This window comes from Monodon monoceros, unplaced genomic scaffold, assembly GCF_005190385.1.
Source record: "Monodon monoceros isolate NGI ecotype Baffin Bay Population unplaced genomic scaffold, NGI_Narwhal_1 Super_Scaffold_19, whole genome shotgun sequence".
In the NCBI taxonomy this organism is placed as follows: Eukaryota; Metazoa; Chordata; class Mammalia; order Artiodactyla; family Monodontidae; genus Monodon; species Monodon monoceros.
Genome location: NW_021703775.1, coordinates 51,076,802 through 51,098,307, shown reverse-complemented (window position 1 = coordinate 51,098,307; position 21,506 = coordinate 51,076,802). Strand labels below are relative to the sequence as shown.

The 21,506-nt window shown below is 46.2% G+C and overlaps 1 protein-coding gene across 2 annotated transcripts in view; it reads left to right on the top strand.

The window, feature by feature from the left end:
- PRKCE (protein kinase C epsilon) overlaps positions 1 to 21,506 on the top strand; it is a 511,412-nt gene that overhangs the window by 165,923 nt on the left and 323,983 nt on the right. For both annotated transcript variants that reach the window (XM_029231447.1, XM_029231445.1), the window contains exon 3: positions 21,085 to 21,148. In XM_029231447.1, coding sequence (XP_029087280.1) covers positions 21,085 to 21,148 — 64 coding nt within the window. The remainder of the gene's footprint in view (positions 1 to 21,084; positions 21,149 to 21,506) is intronic.

Below are 21,506 nucleotides of genomic sequence, written 5' to 3'. Positions count from 1 at the left end.
CTGGTTTATGCATGATTGTGGCAGATCTCTTCCCTGCCCCTGTGGGAGTTTACAGTTGAGGCAATTAAAGCTTCGAGAGATTGTCCCGGGTCATGTGGACCTTAGTGGCAGAGGCCAGGGTGAGAAACTTGGCCTTTGGGCTCTTCTGTCCCATGACAAAGAACTGAAATCCTATGAGGTCTAGCTCCCTCCCTCCCTCCCTCCCTCCCTCTCCCAAGAGAGCTTGTTTAGGCCTGGTGACAGATCACCTTACACAAGGCTGCATAGAGCCAGCGTCTCTGAGCCTCAAGGGTTGGGGGAGCCAGGCTCAGGGTAGGGAAACGGGGGAGCCTCTGGTTCAGAACCTCTAAGGCTAGTCTGGGATAATTCACCCCTTCAAGCTCCTCGTCTCCCCCAGTCCATACCCTGTGGTCACCTCATAGGCTGTAGTAGACACACTACCTTTTTGTGCTATTTAGAAACTGGTTGATATATGGAAAGGAGATGTAGCATTTAAAAAGTATTGTTTGTGTCTAGAGTCACTTTACTCAACATCGAACACCTAGAAGTTGAAGGAATTATCTCTGCTAAGTTACAGATGCTAAAGGAAAAGATGGAGCATCACAGCCTGGAGTGGAAGCAAGCAACAAATAAATGTTTATTGAAGAGCTCCTTTGTGGGCTGCTCTGCTAGGTCCTAGAAGCTGAGGGATGGGGTGGGGGTTAGGGAAGAAGGAATACAGGGTGAAGGTGATGCCCCTGAAAAAGTATCTCTGGGGACTGGTAATATAGGTGAGAAGAGAGTTCCTGAAAACCTAAATGATGCTCCATGCCAAAGGAGTGGCTCAGAAGGGTGCAGGAGGAGGCTGGAGGAGGCAGGCTGGGTCCCAGGAAGGAACGCATTGGAGCCCAGGGTAAGGCACGTGTTGGAGGGCTTGGGCAGGGTGGTGGCTACGTGAGCCTGGCTGCAGCACCAGGCATCTGCGGTGGCAAATAAGGAATAAGAGGAACACAGCACAGTGTAGAGGAAGTGGGTGCCATGTTGAGGAACTGAATGTCATCCTATGGGCAGAGGGAAGTTTTGGTGAAAGAGGCATCATTGTGATGACTGTATTGTACATCAGCGGGCTGGGTTTCCGGAGGGTGGATTAGTGCTGAGAATAAGGAGGATCTAGGAGCTACTGGGTGGATTCTATTCAATATGAGGACTGGCACCAGGGGTGAGCATGGAACCAAAGTGTAGGCACAGAAGCTTATGAAGAAAGTTTTGGGGCTCAGTGACTGATGAGATAGGAGGGGCAGAGTGTGGGAGGACCTGGAGACAGCTCCAAGTGAAGGGCCTGGGAGAACGGGCTGCAAAATGTTCGGGCGCTTGTCCAGCGCTCTCTCCTTCCCAGTTCTTTGCATATATCGTCTCAGAGGTTATTGTGTTAAGTCAGCATATATCAGTTATCGTGTATATCAAATACGTGTGTATACAAAGGCACAGGGAGACAGGAAAGCTTATGTTCCTGTCATCTCCAGAGGGGAGAAGAGTAATTTTGTAGTTTGGGGAAGGCCCATGGCATTTTAAGAGCAGCTGGTTTCCAGAGGATGAAATTTGAGCCAACCCTGGAGAGAAGCGCAGTGGCTCTTGGGAAAAATGAGAAGGCGGCCCAAATCGTGCACCCACGAGTGGCCCCAGTAGATTAGGTTGTAAGCGGGTGTAAGCCTGCTGGAGCTCCCCCCTCCTGCCTGCACAGTTGGGGTTGTCTGTGGATGAGTTTGTTGTTGGAAGTGGAGGATAACCGCTAGGGATACCCAGCTCTGCACGGCTACTTTCTTCCTTTTTTCCTGAGGATGGATGCCCTGTATGCCCTGAGCAGTAGAGAGCTTTACGCCACTGGGCTTTGCACCTTCAACCTGGTTAACTCAGGTGGCTTGGCCATTGAGGTGCTGGTAGGGGTGCAGCTGGGGCTACTGTGGGTAAGAGATACAAATCGACGTCATTCACTGAATGGGTTGCATAATTAGGGGTAAAATCTTTCTCATAAGACTGACTTTTCTTTTTCGATTAGGAGTGTTTGCTTTATAACCTTCTCTCTCAGTGGGGAGAGTTGCTTCTTTTAATTTTGGCAATGATTCCCTTATGCAAAACATAAACTCATGTTAATAATTATCCTTATCCCCTCTAAGAGGTCCTATGATTGATAGTTAATGGCCCAAACAAAATGTAACACCAGGTAAGTGAAGTTCCTCTTGAGTCTTCTGATTGGGTCCTGGTAGTCACTTCCCTGTCACTGATGCCTGTTCCCCCCACCCCACCCCAGTTGCCCAGGTGCCATGCCGGGCCTGGGGAGACAAAGACCAATGGGAAACTGTCCCAGAAGAGCCCAGGCTCCCGCTGAGGTGGCTCCCCGTTGTCAAGCCCGGCGCCCCAGGTGACTTGGCAAAGAGTGAGGTGAGCTCCATTAGGGCTCTGAGCATCGGAGTGAATTCCCAGGACGGTGATTCTTAAGGCTTGAGAAGCTGGCCAGACAACCACATCCTTCCCACTGCCTTAAGCAACACCCCTGGGACTGCCAGGTTTGTCAGCAGTAACTTTGATCCCCTACTCTCTTTGGATGAAAAGAAGTTGGAATTTGTTGGAAAATATTTCACACCAAATGGCTGAGCTATTGAAATCACTTTCTCAGGAAGGCTCTGGCAAGCTTTGGGTCCCTTAAGTTAGGAAACCTGTGATTCGCCCTTTGGTTTGTGAATTAAAGACTCAGAGTAACTTGACTTGCGAGAAGCAAGTGGTGGATTTTCTCATATTTGACTAATTGGGTACTAGGTCTATGTTACACTCCAGGAGATTTACCCACAGTGACAAAGTTGTCGGGGGAGGGTTAGCAAGGCAGCCATGAGTGGGCCCTGGCGGCACCTCCCCACACACCCCGCCATCCCCCAGCTTCTTGGTTTGATGCTCCCTGCAGGCTTCTGAGGGGAGCATCTTCCATCTATCTGTGACAGAGAACTTCAGGTTTTCCATCCCTTCCTCTGGCTGCATTTTGCTTATTTCCCAGGTTGTCCTCTGAGCCCAGTTCCACCACCTCGCCGGCAGCCGCAGAGGCATCTGAGATGTGTGTGCTCTGGGTAGCTGTTTCTGTTCTTGTGCTGGTGGAGTTTTTGTACGGTAGATACCAGCCCCGGGGGTGCATGAGGGCAGGGTGTCTGGCTCGGCTGACATGGCCCAAGCTTTGCACTCCCAGGGCACATGCCCATCGGATCGCTGGCTTTCCCTGGGCACCGCCGGGAGGTTGGCAGGCTTACTTCATACTCTGGAGGCTACCACAGCCTTCATCCCCACAGAAGGCTGACTTTGCACACTGGCTTGCTATGGGGGCACAGCCTAGTGTGGTCATATGGAAGCTGACTGGGTTTAGTGGTGGTGAGGTAATCTCTAGGCAATCAAAGCAAATCAGAGATAATTTGCAGGCTTCAGCAGGACAGTCACATTGTTAACACAATTAGTTCCATTAATCTTTCCTAATCATCTAAGGTAAACAGATGGCTTTTGAAGTCAGGGAAAACATCTCTAGGAAGAAAGGAAAGGATGAAGTGGTCAACTCCTTTTTTCTTCAAAGCACTTATTGTGAATCCTGACTAAAAAAAAAAAAAAAAGCCACCGCCTACTGTATGTGCGTGAGAGGATCAGGGAAAGGACTTGGGGAGTCTCTTCAGAGGGGCATGAGAAGGGCCAGATGGACAGCTGTGGCTTGGGTTTATTCATCCCACGTCCTCTGTGGGGCATTGGCTTAGACTGGTTGGAACAGGAGGTGGGAAAGGCTTGGGTTACCTGAGGTACCCCGCTCCCCAGTTAAGGTCTTTAAGAAAGGCTAAGATGAGCTGTGGGACATCAGTCCAGTTGGGGTATAGAAGTTGTCCACTTTCTCCCTCCCTTCCTCGTTCCCTCTTTTCTTCCCTTCTCCTCTTCCTCTTCTTTATCTCTTATTATGGAAAATTTCAAACACCTACAGAAGTAAGCCGAGTAGAATGATGGATTCCTGTGTATCTACCACCTAGTTTCAACAGAGATCATGACCAACGACCAGTTTTCCAGTTGATGATATTTCATTATCACCACCCCCTGCCTCTCTGGAGATTTTTCTTATTCATTGTATGTTGCTCATCTGTTTATGATAGGGCTCGTGGATTTTCTGGTAGAGATTTCTTGCCTCTTCTTTTTTTTCTTCCTTAGAGGTCGAATGGGCCAACAATTTAGGTTGATACAGAGGCTTTCTGATCCTAGGAATCTGCATCCAGGGCGGGAGAAGTGGATGAGGGAGGTTGGGTCGTGGGGCCTGGGAAGACAACAGAACCTGGGTCCATTTGGTGGGCTAGAAGGATTGATGAGTGAAATATCTTTTCATTTTTATTTTTAACTGTTGACAAGGCCTCTTATCTGCAGCCAAGCCGCCCACCGTGGAGCACATTTATCCACAGGAATGAACATAGGAATAATAGCTTCGAGAAGAGCAGCTACCTTAGCCTCACCTTTACCTGGCTGAGGTTCTAAATCCTCTCAACCCTTTCCTGTGTCTTGCCTTAGAACACACAAAGGATCCTCTATGGGAATCTTGTGCCTCTGTAGTCTAAGAGGGCACCTTGGATGGGGGTTCAGGCACCCAGCCTCTTGCTCCATTGTTTCCTTGCAACGGGCCTGGTACTTGGGGTGCCCCACCACAGCCCCCCTGCCACTACGTCCTGACTGAGTTTAGAGTTGGTGTGTTTAATGGTGGGGGGAGGGATACTCCATCTGTTAGAGCAACAGCAGCAGACAGACAGGCTTCCCAGAAACAGGAAATGCCTTTATGCTAACTTAAAGCATTATTTCAGTTTTTCTACAGTTTTTTTTTTCTCACCGCACAAACCCCACCTTGCAACAGATACAGCCAGTTAGTTCAGTGGTGCATGAAGTCAGCGTCACATCAGGCTTAACAAGAACTACTGTGTGTGTGTGTGTGTGTGTGTGTGTGTGTTGGGGGGTGCGGGTAGAGAGGTTTTCTGCCTTCTCTTTTGAAGACATAGAGAAAGCTAAAAAACCAAGGTTTTTATCATCCCCAAGTCAGGATGAGTGTGCATGTTTGGTGGTGGTGGTTTGGAGGGAGGAAGGTGGGAAGTCAAAGCCGACTCCACCCAGGGCGGTCGAGGTTGGACCTCTGTATCGAGGTCTTTCTGACATCTGGGCAGGTCCCTCTCGTCTTCCCAGTCCCTATGTGTCCTCCTGGCTCAAACTACAGATCCACATCCCTTATGCAAAAGCCCCCAAGGCCAGATTTATTTAGAAATTCAGACTTTTTTGTATTCTTGAACAGCGGTCCCCAACCTTTTTGGCACCAGGGACCAGTTTCGTGGAAGACAATTTTTCCACAGACCGGGGCCGGGCGGCGGTAGTTCAGGCGGTAAAGCAAGCGATGGTTCAGGCGGTGATGAAGCTTCCCTCACTCCCCTGCCGCCCACCTCCAGCTGTGCAGCCCGGTTCTTAACAGGCTGCAGACAGGTAGCGGTCCACGGCCCAGGGGTTGGGGACCCCTGTTCTAGAATGTTATTCTGTATATTATTGAATACATAATAACTCCAGTAGATTCTGGGGCAGTCCTTTTTGAGGAAACAAATTAACATTTCTATAACCCAATTGTATGGCTGTTTACACTAAGTGGAATAAATGGAGACAATAAATAGCCATGTGTCAGCTTGGGTCAGGGCCTGTGGCCAAAGGATTTTGACCCAAACTTCAAAAAAAGTCCAGGTTTTAGAGCATTTTGGATGTCAGTGTTGTGGGTCAGGGGTTTCAGATCTGTACTGTGTCTCTCTGCTAGTGACTTCCGAATTCAGATCTTAAGCTTGGACCTTTCCCCTGCCCTTGGCTATCTCAGAGGTGTCTCCAAGCGTGCCTGTCCAAACCCTGCTCTGGGTGCCCCACTCCCGCCCTGCCCCCCTCCCAGTCCTCTCCTGCTCGGCCAAGGACAGCTTCACGTTTTGCTCAGGCTCCAAATCTCCACGCTAGCCTCGAGCTCTCTCTTTATCTTATACACTGTGTCCAATCCACCGGCAATCCTTTCGGCTCTACCTTCAAAATATGTTCCGAAACTGACCACTTCCCGTCACCTCCACTATCCCATCCCTTCCTAGCCACCATCATCTCCCCTGGATTATTATGATAGCCTCCAACTCTCACCTGGATTATCACGATAGCCTCGTCAGTGGCCTTCCTGCTTCCTCACTCGCCCCTAAAATTTATTCTCCACACAGTAGCCAGACCGATCCTGTCAAAGTGTAAGGCACAGCACGTCACTTCTATACTCAAACTCACCTCTGGCTTCCCATCTCGCTCAGTGCCAAAGCCCAGTCCTTACCATGTTCCACCTCTGTGACCTTGTCACCAGTGACCTCCCTCACTCTGCTCCTGTCACTCCATCTCCTACCCTGGCAAAGGTCAAGTCCTCTCCCACCTCCCAGCTTTTGCACTTGCCGTTCCCTCTGCTCGTTACGCTGCTGGTATCCTCCCCGACATCCACAGGCCTGACTCCTTGAGTATCAAGAAGGCTTTCCTTGATCTTAGATAAATGAACCCTCAGTCACCAAACCCAAACTCTGAAATTTGCCTTTTGACGAACAAGACATGAAATACTCTAAAGGAAAACCAACAAAAGGTTCAATGTTAGAAAAGATCTATTAACTAAAAAAAGAAAAGATCTATTAACTAGAAAAGATCTATTAACTAAAACTTGGCTCCAGTTACGTCTGTCTACTCTGGGCAATGAACAGAGCATTGACTATTCTAAGGATAGACTTGAAAAATTTAAACTTTATTTTCCTTTGATGCCTCTGAAAGGCCAAGGACTTTTTTTGTGCTTGGACTTTTTTTGTGCTTTCTTCTATTTATTTCAAGCCCTGACTTCGTTAATTAATGATTATAGATAGCCCTAAACTATCCTCACAAAGTAGATGGAATTCATAGAATCCCTCCCATATGGTCTGTATATAACATGACATACTTGTGATGTGTCTTTTCTGTGCTTGTCCAAAATATATGGAAATCTGATGTCCACAAGAGAAAGCCACAAATTCAGAACTATTCTGACATTCAGAGCTTGGACAATTTTCTGATCCCCTTTGCTATGTGCTTCAGGAAATATCTTCCCTTCTAGTTCAGTTATTGGTGGGGTTTCAGCACATGTAAATCTGATTTGTGAGTCCAGCTGCATTAGCCTGTTCATTTTACAATGCCTGAAACTGCATAAAGGTATAGAAACCAAGCAGAGAATTATAAGGAGAGTTGCCCATTTTCAGAGAATAGATGGTCCCTGCTTTCATATATTATTTGTACCTGAAAACCTACGTATTCGTTTATCTATAGGAAAAACCCAGTTGAATATTCACACATGCTCATTAGGTTACATGTTAAGGTAAGCTTTATCCCAGAAAGCTGGAAATTATGTCAGAATTTTTATTTATATCTTTCCTATTTTGATACAAAATCTAAAAGTTTTAAAGCTTTAATGTTTTCCTTCAAAATTCAACAGTCAAATGATGAACATCTAATTGAGGGTAAGATTTTGCTGACGTTGACCTGCCTAAGAAATTCCATTTTCCTCTATATTACATGTTTGAGACCTATGCTTGGTTTTCTTAGAACCAGCATTTTAAATTTTTTATAAATTAAAAAAATTATACATTTTATAGGACACTGAGGACAAATGGGAGCATATATTCCAAAGAACTCCTGTAAAACAAAGATGGTGACACTGCATGGCTAGGTGATAGCACAGTATAGTTATGTCTTAGCAGAAATGTTTGCTCATTACCTGATTGACAAAGTCTATGTTGTTATGGAAGTTTATCACATACAAGGTAGTTTAAAGGTTAACCGTGTATAAGGTATAAAAATGTGGGCCACACCACCCCACAAAAATTGAGGAAGAGCATCGTACAGAGAAGGAGATTTGATCAAAGCAAAGGATTTTTAAATGAGTGTGTTCTATTTGGTTGAGCTATTGAAAGCTTCTCTTAAGATGTTCTAACTGTATTCGACTGAGGAATATGCCTGGCTACTAACCCCTCATAACTGGTGATTAGGATTGAGTAGTGCTGTGAACCATTTGACCAGAAAATTACACTTTTAAAGAAGTAAGTAAATTTAACATAATTTGTCCCATTTTTAACTTGCACCTTAAAGAATTCTGCAGTGAAAAGCGGGACAACTGAGTCAGCTGTGGTTAATTTACTGAGATGCCTGAGTGGGGTGCTTGACCTCACTGTGCTTCAGTTTCCTTACCTGTAAATGAGGGGACTGAGCCACATAACGTCCTTCAAGCAACAAGTCTATTGTCTGATTTTTTTTTTAATCACAAAAGTTATAATAGAAAGTAGAAGATTTAAAAGACAGTTTAGAGCTTCCCTGGTGGCGCAGTGGTTGGGAGTCCACCTGGCGATGCGGGGGACGTGGGTTCGTGCCCCGGTCCGGGAAGATCCCACATGCCGCGGAGCGGCTAGGCCCGTGAGCCATGGCCGCTGAGCCTGCACGTCCGGAGCCTATGCTCTGCAACGGGAGAGGCCATAACAGTGAGAGGCCCACGTACCGCAAAAAAAAAAAAAAAAAAAAGACAGTTTAGAAAAACTATGGTTATGTACAAAGAAAAAAATCACATTATTTTACTCTCCGGTAGATAACTGGTTTTTTCCTTTGTATATGTACCTACTTACACACATTTTATTTTTTAAAAATTGGATCATAGTATATATATTCCTTTATAATCTCATTTTTCCTTCCAGTTTTAATACCATATTTTGAATATCTTTCCATGTCATTAAATATAATTCTGCAAGATTTCTTTCATGATGGCATGGTATCTAATGATTTGAATATGCTACAATTTATTTAAATAGTTTGCTATTATTGGACAATTAGTTTCTAATTTTACACGCTTCAAAATGTTGTAATAATGATCTCTGTATTTAAATCTTTTTGCACATGTGTGATTTGGGATAAATTCCCAGAAATGGAATTGCTAGGTCAAAGGATTTTTGTTATATAATGCCAAACCACCCTACAAATTTTGTGCCAATTTATACTTCATTAGCAGTGTGTAAGGGGGCCTATTTCTCCTCCACTCTCACCAGCCCTGGATAATATCATTTAAGATGATGCGTTTTTGGAATTTTCATTCAAGGTGGTCTAGGAGCAAATATGTTTATTGCTTTGCCTACTCAAGATCCCATTTAGATAACAGAAAAGGAAAAAGGTGTGGGGATACAATTTTATAACGAGTAAGTGAGCAGAAGGATGCCATCATTAAGCTATTTCAGTGAATTTCTGGGAAAAGAAAGGAGAGGGCAGGGTGGAAACTACAGAGCAGGATAGAAGTACAAAGGAGCCACAGCCCAGAACATGTGCTGGGGGCTACCGGCACCTAGCCTAGAGCCACCTGTTCTGCAGGACCCTTAAGGAGCTCTGGGCATGGAAACTGTAGTCACCCCAGAGGCAAGAGTGAGAAGTGCATCTGAAAGCGAGTGACTATTTGAAAGTCTGTATGTGGCATGTGTATTGAGTATACTCACTACTCTCACTGCTGAAGGACCTGGAGCCAGACCCTGACCCCCAGGGTCAGAAATTGGAAAGTTCTTGTAAAAAGCAATGGAATAATGGTTTGGGGAGAGCTATCATAGGTGGTGGGGACCCTTGCTATCACGGCCAGCTCCCACTCTGTAACCCTGTGTTCACAGAAATAGGTTGTGTCCATAAAACAAAAAAAGAAAAGGATGCTATGAGGAGAAAGAAGCTGCAGAAAATAGGAAGGTGCTTCTGGAATCTTAACATACTATTGTCAGAAATAAAAGTTCAGTGGAAGGGTTGTAAGATATAGTCAAAGAAATCTAGAATATGGACTAAAAGGAGAAAAGAGATGGAAATATATATAACAAATAGTAAGAGACATAGGGATTAATTCTACTGGTCCAATAGCCAAATAATGGGAGTTTCATACAGAAAATGAAGAGACCAATAGCAAAGGACAAATTAGAAGAATATCTCCCACAAATTCAGTGAATCAAAAGAACAAGTACAATGAATTAAAAAAAGATACCCTGAGACATATCATGTTGGAATTTCAGAACACTGAGGATAAAAAAGTTGCTAAAACTTCTAGAGAGTGAAAACAAAACAAAGTCACATACTAAACAACAGTAGCCAGGCTGACATCAGAGTCCATAGGCAATATTGATGTTAGAAGAAAGTTCTGATAGGTAATGATTTTTTTTTTAACCTAGAATTCTATATCCAGCCAAACTATCAATCGTGTGTGAGGACAAGCATGCAAGGTCTTAGAAAGCTAGCTTTCTATGCACTCTTAATCAATATTTCAATCAGAATGTACCTTACTGGCAAAAAACAAGGGAATAACCCAGAACAAGGAAGATGATGGATTCCAGAAACAGTGACTGTTTCCAGCAGAGCAGTGAAAATAAGTCACGGTACTACAGCTGTGCAGGAGACCAGAGAGTAGTCAGCCCAGATTAGGGAAAAGTGTACAGTGAGGGTCTCCAGAAGGACAGACCCTGAGAGAAGGGGACCCAGGGGAAAAACTTGAGGATCTGAGAAAGGCAATTGATAGAGTGGAAAAAAAAAAAAAAAAGAATCCATTCGAATTTGATGCTAGGTATATTCGCCATTGAGTGGTAGATGAGTTGGCACATTGGACCTGTAGAAAAGAAAGTATATGTGATATCATTTACAAAGTTATAATATTAAGTAAACACTATTAATTCATCTTCAGATTTTGGAACCAGCATATACACAAAGCATGGAACTCAACTACAATTAGAAAAAAATGTCAGTTTTGTCAATGTTGATAGTCTAACAGTAAAAATGCAGAGGATGGGGAGGGCGGGAAGCACTCATGTCCTCCAGTTAGAAGGTGTAGGGTCAAGGGATATTGTCTATAGTTGATGGAACAAGAAATTGACATTTAGATTGCTTTTTTTTTTTGCAGTTCTCAAGAAGAATAGAGAAGGAACTGAGAATTGCGATGTGTAATTATTTTGTGAAGGGAGGAAAGTGGCGTGAGGTGGTGAGTGAACTAAATCCTCATCTCTCACAGCAGCAGGGCAAGAGTGAATGTCTAAAACAAGAAATCAGGAAATTGAGGTATAAACATTTTATTTAGGGACATGGCAGTGATGACCAGAAAAACCCAAATGGAAGTTATTAAAATTGCCTCCCTCTGGGGAGGGCAAGAGACTGCTGCCTCTCATTGTAAGTTTTGATTTTTAAAAACTGAACACGTCATGATACTTAATTTTGTTTATATATTAATAAACAAATGACACAAGGATACATAGCCCCAAAGAAACTTTGGCCAAATTGTTAGGCAAAAGAAAAAAAGTCTTACCCTTGTTTAAATTTGTATTTCTTTGCTTATTTGAACCAAGTGATTTCAAAGTTGCTTATGACTGTTAGCTTTCATGCCTCTGTGATTTTTATAAAACTCTTCCTCACTGGACATGTTTCCAACTATATGGTGCAAAGCAGTGGCAAATAGGACTTGCTATATAGAAAATCCCAATACAGCAATATTTCCAAGAGGGCATTTACTCCCTGAAGCTGGGCGTCCTACCCTGTGTCTGTGTCTCATAGTCTGAGCCTCCCAGCTGTTTTGCTGTGGGAGCAACTATGAGCTCCAGGAGGACAATGAAAAAGCTTTACTTTCATTGTTCTTGTGCCCAAGAAGTGACTCCACCATCACGCACAGAGCATGGGCTCCTTGACCAGCTCACGATGTGTTCTTTCCTCAGGATCTCCTTGAGTCCATGCCCTTGGCTGGGTCCAAGGTAACCGGAGCATCGGGATGGGAGTCGGAGAGCCCTGCCTTAATTCAGGCTGCTCTTCTTCAAGCTGTGAGAATGTGGGCAAGCCACTCAAATCCATGAGCCTCAGTTCTCTCATTCCTGAAATGGTTCAGATAAGGATATGGCCTCCCTCACGCAGATAACGCATGTAAAGTGCTCAATAAAGGGTGTTTGTTAGAGTTGTGATTATTATTATGAATAAAAGAGTCTCCATGAGGAGCTCAAAGTGCTGAATAACAATTATAATGTCTTAGGTTTTGAAGGGAGTCAGGAACTGAATGTCTTTGTGAGTAGCTGTTGGTGAAAGGTCCTGCTAGGTTGTGATATAACAGAGACAGAAAAGTTCCTGGTCTGGAGATAATTTTTCTGGTTGCACAGTCTTGAGCTCCCGACTGAGCTCGGCTCTGTTCCACGTGGATCCATTCAGTTCCACTTGGAGTCTCTCCTGGTTCCGTGCCATGTGCCCAGCTGTGGATCAAGAACTGTGGAAACCTCCCCACCCCCACCAAGGGACACTTGGCTCTTCCCAAGAGGGGCTCACAGTCTAGGCGGGAAATAACCCTAATGACTTGACAGCTGACATTTAGAGGATGCTAGCCGTGTGCTAGGCATGGCTCCAAGTGCTTCACCCTCTCATTTGATCCTCCAAACATTCTGAAGCAGGTGCCACTGACATTCTCAATGTGTAGATGAGGAAATCGCAGCAAGGGCCACACAGCTTGTGACAGGCAGAGCTGGGGTTTGGACCCAGGTAAGTTAGCTTCAGAGCCTTGACTCTCAATCACCGCAGTTGGCTTATTAGTGTAAAAAACAGGAAACGTGCAATAAAACGCATGGATAAAAGTGCACCCAGTGAGAGAGAACTGCAAAGCAAAATGCAAAGTGCACGTGGGTAGTGGGTATTTTTCACTTCAGAACACTGAGGGTAAGTGGCTACATTTCCTGCTGTTTGCACTCAGCATCTTCTCGTGGGAGTCAGTGGGCGTACAGTCATGTACTGCCGTTTCCCTGAAAGAAGAGAGGAAAATGAAAACGACACCACGACCAGGCAATGCTTCGTAAGCCATTGCACACTCCTGACATTAGGTTTGGCACTTTTGGATGTTTTCTCAGCTCAGAAAAGCATCTGCATACACACACTTATTTGTTTTTAGCCACCTCTGTCATCAGAGGGAGCCAGCTCTCTGGGTCTATTCTGCGCCTGTTGAAAAGAGGAAGCAGGTACTAGCTTGAGTTCACTCCATTTGTGGCCTGTGGGGAGCTGGGATCTGTAAGGTAGGCATCCGGTCCAGCCAATGGGACTTTCGCATGGAGATGATGGTTGCTGCTCGGTTGGTGTCGGGGACCTGGGTACCGGGGGATGGACAAGCAATGTGTCAGCCAATTTTGAGGGGCGTTTCTTTAAGAAGTGTCTGGGAACCGAAGCAAGCTGCTCTCTGGGGGACTGGGTTAGAAATAGGTAGTGAAAAAAGGTGTTGACAAATATTGTGACAAGTTCACTCAAGGACACGATTTTAAAAATCAAATGGTTCAAAAGAGCATAGAGTGAAGGATAATGCCCCTTTCCTGATTTCTCGCCCCTCCATCCTCTAGTTTCCATCTCTTGAGGCAACCCCTGTTTCCTGTTGATTAAGACTCCTTCTAGAGATAATATATGCCAAACAAGTGTGACAGTGTGTGTGTGTGTCTGTTTACCCACATGCACACCCATTTTATTCACATGATAACCTAGCATAATAAACACATTATACCATACTTTTTTTCCCACTTAATATATCCCAGAGATAGTTTCATGTAAGTCAGTACATTTAGAACTTTTTATTCTTTTTTTAGGGCTTGCATAGTGATCTACCAAACGGTGTCCCATAATTTATTTAAGCTGTCTCCTATTCATGGATATTTAGGTCCTTGAGGTTGTTAAAAGCCATTCTAGAGCATTTGGCCTAATTTTTTTTTGTTTTGCATATGAGGAAATTGAGATCCACACACAGAAAGACAGGTTTAAATAATTCAGCAGGGAACCTACATTTTGGATGTGTTTTTCTTGCTATTACCGTATTTTGATCACAGAAGACAAGAGAAGGTGGGTTTGAGCGTGTTTTGCACACGTGGGTGGGTGTGTGAATGTGTGCCTACACAGGTAGGTGTACATTAAGTTGGGTGACAGATGTGTTCTTGAAAATGAATGAACCCTTTTATTTTTAAAAATGGAATTTGAAATCTTAAATGCCCTGAGGGTGGGAAGATGATTTGTTATTTAAAGGAAAATTGTAGAGCAATCCTTATGTGAAATGATGACTTCTTTTTTTCCTTTTTCAGAAGCGACTTTATTGAGGTATAATTTACATGCAAAAAAAAGAATGCATCCATTTTAAGTGTGTGGCTTGATTCAGTTTAACAAACATATACATTCATGTCACCACCACCCAATCAACATATAGAAGACTTTCATCTTCCCCAAAGGTCCTTCTGTGCCTCTTTTCTTTTTTTATTGAATATATACTTTACTATTGTAAAATACAATACTCAAAATCATTCAATCATCCCCTGTGCCTCTTTGAATCCAGTTCCCATGTCCACCTCCAGGAGATCACCGATACGCTTTTTGTCATGATAGATTAGTCTTGCCTGTTCTGGAACCTTACGTAAGTGGAATGGTAATCTTTTGCGTTTGGCTTCTCTTCCATAGCATTCGTTTTGTTGCATGTACCAGTTCATTCATTCTTTACTGCTGAGTAAAAGCCTGTCATATGGATACAGCATGGTTTGCTTATTCATTTATCTGTTCTTGGACATTTGGGTTGTTTCCAGTATTTGGCTGTTATGAATGAAGCTGCTAGGAACACTTCTGTACAGGTTGATGGCTTCCCAAGTAAATCATCTCCATAATCCAGTTGTGCAGGTCCAGTTTAAAATCGGGCCATTCATCCATTGAGCCAACATGTATAAATATGTATTAAATCCCTTCCATGTGCTGGACAGACAGGGTTCTGCCCTTCAGGGATGTACACGAAAGCCCACATAACGTCTTTGCACTACCATGGAAGGCATATGAGAAAGGAGCAATCCTCCTCTCCTCTTATTTTATGAAAGTAAGTGCTATTCGAAGCCTGTGAACCGAGTGGAACTCTTAAAATATTTAGTTACATGTGCACCCTCTGCTTTTTAACCAGCCAGTGCACTCTACCAATAGATCTAGTAGCAAACTCCTCAAATGAAGAGTCTTTAGTTTAATTGGTGGCTAGCTCCAAAATCACCACCCAGTAGCTGCCCATCATAGTGCCTGCACGTTTTGTGCTTTCCAAAAGCAGCAGCTGGGAGGACGCCTGCTGCTTGAAGATCTCCTGCTCTGTCTGGCTTGCCTCTTCCATGCCAGGCACCTCTGGGGACAGTACGTGCCTGAGGGGCCCCCAGGGGAAAATAGCCAGCAATACAGGGGGTGCAGACCTTGGGAAGAGGGTCCTCTGCCTTGGGAAAGAAGCCCTGAGTCTTCTCCCTTCTTCTCCTTCCCGCCTCTTCCTCCCTCACTCCCCACCCTCCTCCAGGAAAAAAAAAGAAACAGCCTATTATCTAGGACTTAATTGGTGCAATATGGACAGTGCAGCCTCTTTTCCTCCTTCTCCTCCTTTCTGGAGTCATCCTTTTCTGACCGCCCGCCCCCCCCTTTTGCTTCTTTCTAGGACCTGGTGCCTGACACCAGATGGAAAAGGAAGTGAAGCTCAAATTGGGTCTGTGTGACCCTTGTGGGCTGTTTTGAGGAGAGGTTTGCCTAGAGGTCTCCAGTGAAAGTTGAGCCGGTGGTTAGGAGGAAGCTTGACTATGAATTTCTTGCCTCCTGTGTCTCAAACTCGATTACCCCCCAAACACAGGCACACAGACACCTATGGGTCACAGTGACACACAGTGGTGACAGCTAAGCGGGCTGCATGGCCGGGGTGCAAGTCCAGTGGTCAGGGTTCTTGCTGGACAGGTGTGGTGTGCTGGGAGGAGTATAGGACTCAGAGTCAGGAGCTGAGGGTGCAAGTTATAATGTCTCTGCCACTTACCTCTGGCTGTTCATCTCCGGAGGACTTGTCCTCAGAGACTACCGTGTGAATGGTGCCCCTGCAGCTGTGCCGTGTGTGCGCTCTCACTAGCCCTGCTTATCTTCCTTAACCTCACTTTTCTCGTACATACAATGTTGCTAATAATACTTGTTACCTTACAGGTTAATTGTGAGGAATCAATGAAATAATGCTTGTGAAGGACTTTGTGAATGCTCAGGCACCACCCAAAAAAGTGCCTGTGCGTCTTTTTGCTTTTCAGAGATGGCTTTTTCCTGGTTTCTGTGGTTTGGGCTCTTTCCCCATTGCTTTGGACCTAACTCTCAGGAATGGAGCTCTTGTTTATGCCCAGACCTTCCCCAAGGGCTCTGGCTGGGGGGTGGGGGGGTGGGGGAGGGGTGGGCAAGGTGTTCAATGCGTTGCTCTGACTTAAACGGGCCTGGCTGGGGAGCCAGTCAGTTGTACCTGAGAAGGAGAATGAACCCACGGAGGACAAGCCAGAGGCTTAGAGTTATGAGAACCCTGAGACCTGGTTGTCAGAGAAGGCTTTGTGGGGCTTGAGATGGGAGCTTCCGGGCTGGGTGGGGCTCGAGGTGGGAGCTCTGTCAGAGTCATCTGTCCGGTGTGCTCCAGGCAGCAGCGCTGCGCGGGAATCCAGCTGAAAGCTCTCGGTACCCCAGTTTTTCTATCTGAAAAGTAGGGAATATGTATTGCTGGCCTCCCAGGAGATTAGATGAACTAATACAGGTGAAACCTCAATACAGTGTCCCAGGCCTAGTAGGTGCTCAGACAATACGTGGTCATCCTCAGCTTCTCCTTCTCTCGTAATCACCTCATGACCCTCTGATGACCAGGGCTATAGCCTTTTTTCCCGCTGGGTTTCCTCCAGGGCTGGGTGAGAAATTCTCACCTTAGGTCTACATCTGATATTCGCAGCACTGTAAAATCATCAGATGTCCTGAAATAATATGTAATAACGTCAATTTGGGGCAAGAAAATGCTTTCTGGGGAGGTGGGAAGTTTCATAGAGTGGAAAGAACATCACAGCGGATTAAGTAACAGATTTGAAGACTTGGCTTTTTAATAGCAAGAGCAGCAACAGTTACCGAGTGTTCTGCGTCAAGCACCGTGCTATGCACGGTACGTAGATTTTCACATTTTACATTGTGACACCCCCAGTGTCGCAGGACCTGTTATTAGCTCCATTTCACTGAGGAGCCGCCTGAGTCTTAGAGAAGATAGTTGCTTGCTTCAGGCCAGAGAGCCAGTAAGTTCACTGTTAACCACCATATACTGAGTAACTCCTAAGTGCCAAGTGCTTTGCATGTGTGTCTCATGGAATTGTTACAATAACCTGTTTCACAGATTAAGAGACAGAGGTTGATGTTCAGGGAGAATAAATAATTGCCTGACCTGTAAGTGACAAAACTGGGATTCAGTCCTGGTGTGACTCCAGAGGCTGTGTTTGTCTCCCCTATGGTTCTACTGCCTTGCTTCTGGCCTCAGCTGGAGGTTGAAAGAGAATCATAGTCAAAAACAGAGATAGGGGCTTCCCTGGTGGCGCGGTGGTTGAGAGTCCGCCTGCCGATGCAGGGGACACGGGTTCGTGCCCCGGTCCGGGAAGATCCCACATGCCGCGGAGCGGCTAGGCCCGTGAGCCATGGCCGTTGGGCCTGCGCGTCCGGAGCCTGTGCTCCGCAACGGGAGAGGCCACAACAGTGAGAGGCCCGCGTACCGCAAAAACAAAAACAAAAACAAACAAAAAAACAGAGATAGTATCTGGGAAAGTGCATCAAATAAAGGTATGAGGTTCAAGGAGATTTGATAAATGGGGTTGCATCTGGGAGAATTGGGAGGAACCTGAAGCTGGGGAGAAGGAGCTGAGAAGAAACCCTGGGAATGGTTGGGAGGAGGGAGGAGGCCTGCTTTTATGTAGTGCCAGCTGCCTGGTGGTGATGCCAGCTATCATCTTGCAGGGGTTGTGCAGGGCTGGGCACCTACATTGCTTCATTATCCGGGCCACATGATCGTGAACAGAATTGTGATTAAGTTAATTTGGCCGTGAAGTTACAAGGCATTCCACCCCCTTTTGTACCTGATAACCCCTCTAGTCATCCACGTTGAAGTCCCACCAGCCTGCATGGATTCTCAGAGCCCTCTCACTTGGCTGGCTGGCGCTCAGCCAGTGCTCTGCGGCCATCTGCCCAGGCTGCAAAGCTCTTTGTTGCTCTTGGCATGTTTAATAGCTTAATTTCTATTTTTCTGTTTGAAAATGCAGTTCATCGGCACTGAGGCAGCAGTGGGTGCTAAAATGGTTTCTGATTGCTATCTTGAATGTTAATATCCTAATACATTTTATCATCAATGACCTGTCCCCCGCCACGAGTTCTCACTCCCCTTTTGCAAAGAAGGGCACGCTGCCTGCCTTCCGATAGGCCTCGCGGCCCATCTCATTCCTTCGCTGTCTCCCTCCCTGCTTTTCTCAGATACCATTGTACTTTGCCAGTGAAATCCACAGTCGTGGGAAATCTTTGACTTGGAGGATATGAGAAAGTGTTTCATTTTGCCGGCGGGGTTTAATAGGGATGACCTAATCTCTGAGAGGCGTACATTATTTAAATTCCATGCTTTCGGACAAGGGGGCCCCTGATACTTTTGAACTGTGGCAGGGACAGGATCCTGGCTGGGCTCTGTTGTTTTTCCTGTTTGCAATACAGGGCAGGGGCCAGGTTATGCTCGTGGCACGGGACAGTATTAGTGGTGAGAGTGGTGGAGAACATTTTCTTTACCCAGAAACCTGAAATCTGTGGCATCACGAGTGTGTTATTTGGTTCTTATCTGGATCCCAAGCTCAAGGTCCCAAACCCAGATGAGCGGTCCCTATGGGGCTACCTGAGAGCTCCCTGCCCTCCCTCCCTCTCTGCCCTGACAGAGTACCTGAAATATCACAGGGACCTCACTTGGGGGGCATTGAAGACCCGTGTTGGTGGAATTAAAATTTTGAGGGAAACCCTAAGCACTCTCAAACACTAAGAGGCTGAGACTGGAAATAAAGTGAGGCTCACGAATGGCTCAGGGAATCTGCATTAGGAGTGGAGTGAGATGTCGGGGGCAGGGACACAGGGAGCATCAGTTCAAGGTGAGTTTTTACCTCATAGGGAATATATGGTACTCCTGGTATAGCTGCCTCTTCTTCCCCTCTTGCCGCATTGGAACATCATTTTAGTACAGATCACCTGCCTTCCTTCCTTCCTAAGGAGGGGGCTTGCAGGAGTGAATAATCCCAGAATAGGCTCCGGGACACAGAACAGTTTCCCACCTCCACAAAGGTTTATTGGGTGTCTCCTGACCAACAGACAGTACGCTAAACACTAGGGATGCAAGTAGGCTTGTCATAGTCTCTGTCTAGCCGAGGAGAGAGACATACTGGAGCCGCGGTTGAGATATGTATGTGTACTATAAGAACACAAGTGAGGGTAGTTAATTCTGACTCGGAATATCTGGAAAAGCTTCAGAGAGGAGGCAATAACTGACCTTGACCTTGGAGGAGGAGGAGGTGTTCACCAGGCTAACCCTTCCCAAGTAGTACTTGTTAAATGTGTGCCTGCTTCTCGCTGAGGACCGTGGAAAAGAAAGGGAGGGGCTCGTGGCTCCTGCCCTCAAGAAACTCACAGCTTGTTGAGACCAGCCTGGCACATCTGAGCCAATTGGAGCTCTGCACAGACAGATGGGACTGTGGAGGCGGGGGTCGGTACCAGGGGTACTCAGTGATCCAGGGTTTCCAGAGTGGCTACTCTCTCAGGGAGAACATGGTCTCTGTGAGGACACTGCAGACCCTGGAAGGATGTTGACTGCAAGCGGCCCAGCCCCTCTGGCTCTCCTCGTCATCCTGCCAGTAGCTTGCTGGAGTGGGAGGTGGGGAGGGAGGGCACGAGGGTGGGTAGAGAAGGTTGGTGGGGAGAATTTAGCGACATCGGCTCTTTCACAACCCTGGTAGAGGCTGCGGTTTGCAACACGCATGCGCCAGCATACCGTGAGCATGGTGGCCCTTCAGTCCCGCACAAGCTCCACTCGCATGCCCAGGCTTTGCTTATCTGTTGCTTCCACCTGGAATGCTTTCCCTTTCTTGCCTTCGTGAAGTCTTCCCAGCCTGCTCTTTTACACTGATTTCAGGTTCACCAGATACTTTATATCTGTTATTCTCTGTCCCTCATCATTAAGCTGGGTTCAGCATTGTTCTATTTTTGTTTTAGACTTCCTAGTGAGATTGTAAACACCTTGAGAGTGGGAATAATGTCTTATGCTTTTCTTTTCTTTTTTTCTTTTTTTTTTTTTTGCGGTACGCGGGCCTCTCACTGTTGTGGCATCTCCCGTTGCGGAGCACAGGGTCCGGACGCGCAGGCTCAGCGGCCATGGCTCACGGGCCCAGCCGCTCCGCGGCATGTGGGGTCTTCCCAGACTGGGGCACAAACCCAAGTCCCCTGCATCGGCAGGCGGACTCTCAACCACTGCGCCACCAGGGAAGCCCTATCTTATGCTTTGCTTATCTCCCGTGAGCAATTTGTGTAGTATAAAGAACAGGGGCTTCTGTAGACAATCTTGGCATTGGATCTCAGCATTGCCATTTACCTTGGAACTTTGAGCTCAGTTTCCTTATTTGTGAAACGGGATTTAACACAGGGTTTCTCAACCTTGACACTGTTGGCATTTGGGGCTGGATAATCCTTTGTTGTGGGGACTGTCCTGTCTGCTGTGGGATGTTTAGCACATCCTTGGCCTCCACCCATTAGATGCCAGTAGCATCACTCCCTCTCCAATCATAACAATCAAAAATGTCTCCAGATATTTTCATGTCCTCCAAAATGTTCCTTGTGTCAGGTGTCCCCAGTGTGGTTCCTCATGTCAGGTTTCCCTTGTGCAGCAAAATTGCTTCCAGTTGGGAACCACTGGGATGACACTACCTGTTGGGTATGCATCAGACCTCATTGTTACTGCATTTGGAACACAGTAGACGTTCCACAAATGCTGATCCTCCTTCATCCCTAGTTCACCCAGCACTCGGTGTGTTGCAGATTCATGGATTGAATGGAGCTGTGACTCCAGGTTTTAGCAGTTTGGGGTGGAAATGCCATGAACTCTCGGGTTGCCCCTACAATGCACTAACAGAGTCACTGTCATTTTCTTAATTGCAGATTGATCTGGAGCCAGAAGGAAGAGTGTATGTGATCATTGATCTCTCGGGGTCATCGGGTGAAGGTAGGAGAGTGTGAGCTCTCGTCATTGTTCTTGTCCATCGACCCTTTTGTCTTTTGGTCTCTCCCTTCCCTCCTTGGCTGAGACATAGCACAGTGACATTTAATTAATTGGCACCCTTTAAAGGAAAAGGTTATTTTGAAGATGCTTACGCCTGTGTACCAAAAGGGACCAGCCATCTGTTAGCTTTGGTGGAGCAGAGGGAAGATTTTTGACTTAGGGAGTGAGGCCAGTAAAGCAGGCGTTCCTGCGCATGGGTGCCCAGGCGGGCTTCGGTGGGGCGGCTGCTCTCCCCGGAGGTGCGCGTGGGGTCAGCGTGTGTGTGGTGGCCAGGAACTAAGACCAGTTGGTCTCACGGTAT